Source organism: Mizuhopecten yessoensis, unplaced genomic scaffold, assembly GCF_002113885.1.
Source record: "Mizuhopecten yessoensis strain PY_sf001 unplaced genomic scaffold, ASM211388v2 hete_36165958, whole genome shotgun sequence".
Taxonomy (NCBI): Eukaryota; Metazoa; Mollusca; class Bivalvia; order Pectinida; family Pectinidae; genus Mizuhopecten; species Mizuhopecten yessoensis.
In genome coordinates, this window is record NW_018485832.1 from 1 (window position 1) to 4,582 (window position 4,582).

Sequence of the window (4,582 nt, forward strand, 5' to 3'; positions counted from 1 at the left end):
GCTTAATATCTGCTTATGTGTTAATAATAATATCTTATATGATGACGATGATGATGTCTGATGATGATGATGATCTTTGTTTAATACGTATGGACAATCATGTACTTAGGAACAATGTCATATATGTTTTATCTTGTCTTGAAAAAAAAAAATGAAAAAATAATAAAAATAAATAAAATTAAAAAAAGAGTAGCTAGTGCTGATTAAGTTTTAATAACTTTTTGTTGAGTAAAGTTACCGTGCGTTTAACCTATACAATTTAACTTTAGTAGCACGTGAAATGGGACTCTGTGATAAGTATTCAACGATATTTTCAATGACAAATCTCGTTCAGTTGTTAACTAACGCTAAGAGTACGAAATTTTACAGACAATGTATATTGAGGCTCATATTGAACAGCTATGAATTTTGAAAGAATCCTTTCTTACGGTTTCGTCAAATAGATTTCTCACATGCTAAACGGCATGGTTAGACTGATTTGCATAATGTGTATATTCCCATGTTATTTTATGATATAGATATTCTTGATTGCTTTGTTATGCAGTAGATGTCGTATTTTGCTTATTAATCTCCTCTCATGTTATATCATATGTTGTGAAATTTAAACCTATAGTGAAGGCGTCGTAAATTTGTGACGGCAAGTCAGCGTCCGTGAAGACAATTTGTCAATGGTCTAATACGACTAATATATATATATGGTTTTCACAAACATTTGCATCACTCTGTAACGTGATAAAATGGTCTTGTTCAAATTTATATATTGAAAAAATGTAAAATATAGAACAGTTCCAATTGGGCGGCCTGTGGTAATAGTTTGTAGAAACCCGATATAACAACCATACGTAATTTTAAGCAGCATGTGATATGAACGACCAATGGTAGTATACTTACCGTCACTCCCTGTCTGTTCCCCTGTCGTCGATGTATCGCCTCCTGTGGAACTGACCGATGGGGGATAAGTAGGGGTCGGAGTGAATGTTGTCTGGCTAACGTGTGTCGATGTTAAAGGTTCTGCTGTTGTTGATGTTGTCCGATCTGTTGTTGTCGTCGGTGTTGTTGTTGTTGTTGTTGTGGTGGTCGTCAATGTCGTTGTTGTTGTCGTCGGTGTCGTTGTTGTCGATGTTGTTGAAGTTTTAGTTGAGGAGCTGTTGACTTTCCCCTGTGGTCCGTTACAGGTAACGATGATGTCTAAAATTGTACTTCCTACAGAATGTATAGAGACAATCTGAATATAATAGTGCTTAATATGTCTTGTTACTGACAAATATATTGGGTCGCCGTAGGGAATGAACAATAATTATGGGAGGATATACTTTTTTTCTATTTTTGGGAAATGTTAAATAATCTAAAGCTCAACTATTAAAACACGGTAGTTTCAAGATAACATCATGTCTGAAGCGCTATAATTTATCACACATTAAAAGGAGGTAAATATATTTTAATTTTATATTGTCACACAGATTTAATGTTTGCAAACGATTACATGTATTGTTATATACACCAAGCTTTTTCTCGGCAACCGGCATAATGTATGAATTCGCCTCAGATAATTAATTATTAGAATTGATTTATCAAAATTAGTTGAATAAGCCTTTCATCTTAAATATTTAAACAAATAACAATAAATGCGTATACCTTGTGAAGAAATTAATATACAGTGTCCTGATATCCACGATGTACTGACGTCAGCCCGTGATAGCGTCAGTGTCAATTTGTCTGATGTGCTGAAATTGTTTGTCGAAGTGGAAGGGATTAGGGTGCAACCAGATTTAGTGAAACTACTTGATTTAGTAGAAGATATCAAAAGTATACTTCCACAGTTCTGTATTGGTGCTACACGCGGATATTCCTCCACTACTACTGTTGTTGTAGCTGTAGGTGGCGTTGATTCTGTATCCAAGGTAACGGTACAGGTACAGCTGTATGTACCCGGACCTCCAGTACCCCAAGTGTCTATCACAACACGTGTGTTTTTCAATATACCGCTTTCGCACATTCTTTTAACTGTAATTATAAATTCACAAATAATACGTATATATATGTAAATATACTCAATGTCAAATCAATAGCATTCATTGTGATTTCGCAATCATTTAACAGTTGGTACGATTATATACAGAAATCAAGCTGTCAAAAAAGGGGAAGAAATTGTGAAGGAATACTTACCTGATAATTTTAGAGAAAATATGGCCCAAGATGGTTTCTGATATAAATGATACCGAATTACATGGGTGAAAAAAAATTTTGCTTGAAGGATTTGGAATGGACCCCCCTTTTCACCCCTTAAGGAGCTAAATCTGAATGTGATTTTGTTTTAAATCAATGCACTGTAACTGCTTATACACGCGACTGTACAAGTTAGTAATAAAAGGAAAATGTATGGAAAGATTTCAAAAAGGCATAAACTTGACGGAGAGAGAGGGAGAGTGTTCAATTTCAGCTCATTGAATAACTGGCGTATTATTTGTGTCCAAACGACTTTTTACGCTGCAACATCTCTCATGCAGTACCAGCATTTTTATCGTAGTATAAAAGTGCTAGTAAACAGGAAGGAAAATGAATAGAAACAAAAATATGAACATGAAATAAAAACGATTTAAAACTTAGAAGATAGTTTTATTATAACTAAGTAACATTATATTCATGTTAAGGTTGCTAATGCCCACATGTATACATTAGGACGTTACGTTCCAGACTATGGTCATGAGTGGATGAATCAAGAGTTGAAGTACATGATTCAGTGGAACACAGACCAGTCTACTTATATTAGTGAATGACTCTTGCTTTTTATTCTGTTTTCATACTGTAAATGTTGCGAATAAATGGTTTGGGAAAAAACAAAAGTCACTTTAACTTTATAATCCTAAATAATTACTCAAAATGCAACATCATGGTCATGTTAGTTGCTTTAATACAGAATGTCATATCATTTAAATCATATTTACTTACTTACATATAACATCAGTTGAGGTGTTACCTAACAAATGAGCAAATACGTTATAAAAATGTTTTATACATTAAATTTGATATAGTAATACATTACCATGGTTAAAATTGTCCAGTCCAGTTTGGTCAGTACATGCCGTCGTGTTGATACCTGTAATAGATACTACAGTTGTACACATATTAACCATAACATAACACAGATGTTTATAAGAACGCATTTTTTTTTTACTCGTGTGCTTAACTTAGAATTAAAAATGTATGACTCAACTTTATATAGATAAGACACTTTCGCAATAACAAATGCATATACATATGACAGCTACATATGGATACATTGCTACAGATCTAATCTTCATAGTTGGCTATTAACACTGTTCTTTAATGTTTTTAACTTTCTGCAAGAAAGCGGGATATTATTTCATAAAGAGGCTTCCTGTACCGTTAAATATGGTCCATGTTGAGGTATATTTAACATGGATTCAGAAAATAAACTGAGTGATGGCGGTATGCTACTCTACGTACACAGGTGATGGCCTTGAGATTCACACCAAGGTAGTGTACATAACACTACTGGTACTGTCAAAGCTTACACCTGTGTTATCTAAAGAAGTCGAAATAATTTCAGAAATACATCATAGGAAGACAATACATTAGACTTGGAAAAACGTTTATATGGATTTCACTAAGGACAACCATATTAAAGCTGAAATAATTTTTAAAACACGAAGAAAATAACGCGGTGTTTATGTACATGAACTAATGAATTACATTATATACGTAAAATTAGAGCATAACCACCGACCACAGCTGTAAATCATACTGAAACGTTAAGATTAACAGCAGGGGTCCAGGTGAGGGCGTAATGGGCGTACGAGTAGATGGATTACCAAACGTATATGTGATCTTACGATCCTATCAACAATGAATATTGCCTTGTTCCTATGCTATGATACCAATGACAGAAATATATACAGGATTAACATTCATATTATTGGTGTTGTGCTGGCTTTACTTTCGTTTTAAAGCTTCCTTCACCAGATTATCTCATTGATCTTGTGATTTTATTGCTTTGTTTAGGTGGTGTGGATTATTCAGCATACGTTGACCATAACAGGAAAATAATTGGGACAAATATAAATACAAAATACGTTAAAACTGAAACTAAACTTCTTTCACAACTACTATGTAACAACTAATGAGGCAAGACGATATTACAGATATGTTGTGTTGAACCAGAGTGTACACACCGTCGAGTTGATAAGACACCTTTGTATGCGGCGAAAACAATTCAATTGTCTTCATTTTCTTAATACTTGGTATAATTCAACATGCTAGTATTACTATATAAATTAACACTACCAAACAACAATTAATACCGTTTAATTTTCAAAATTAAACACATTTATTTTTGTGTTTGATAATTAGTGGTGTGTTGCCTCAAAGCGAGGAGCACTTTAGCCAAGCAGACATACGCACAACAGTTTATGTTAATTACAAGACAAAACGCCGGTACTACATATACTGGTATATGGTCTCAGACCACAATTAATTCTACTTTATGTTATACCAAATGAAAAAAAATATTAAAATGTTTTAAAACTTTGCACAGGGTCTGGTTCCTATTTCATATTGTAGA

At 33.6% G+C, this 4,582-nt stretch overlaps 1 protein-coding gene across 1 annotated transcript; it reads right to left on the reverse strand.

The window, feature by feature from the left end:
* Positions 1-34: 34 nt before the first annotated feature.
* On the reverse strand, positions 35-3,099 carry LOC110444966 (cell wall integrity and stress response component 4-like). Its single transcript, XM_021489328.1, has 3 exons — positions 3,044-3,099; positions 1,636-2,004; positions 35-1,203 (listed from the first exon to the last, which is right to left on the reverse strand). The coding sequence occupies exons 2-3, from the start codon at positions 1,994-1,996 to the stop codon at positions 683-685; spliced, it is 882 nt and encodes a 293-aa protein (XP_021345003.1). The 5' UTR covers positions 1,997-2,004; positions 3,044-3,099; the 3' UTR covers positions 35-682.
* Positions 3,100-4,582: the final 1,483 nt, after the last annotated feature.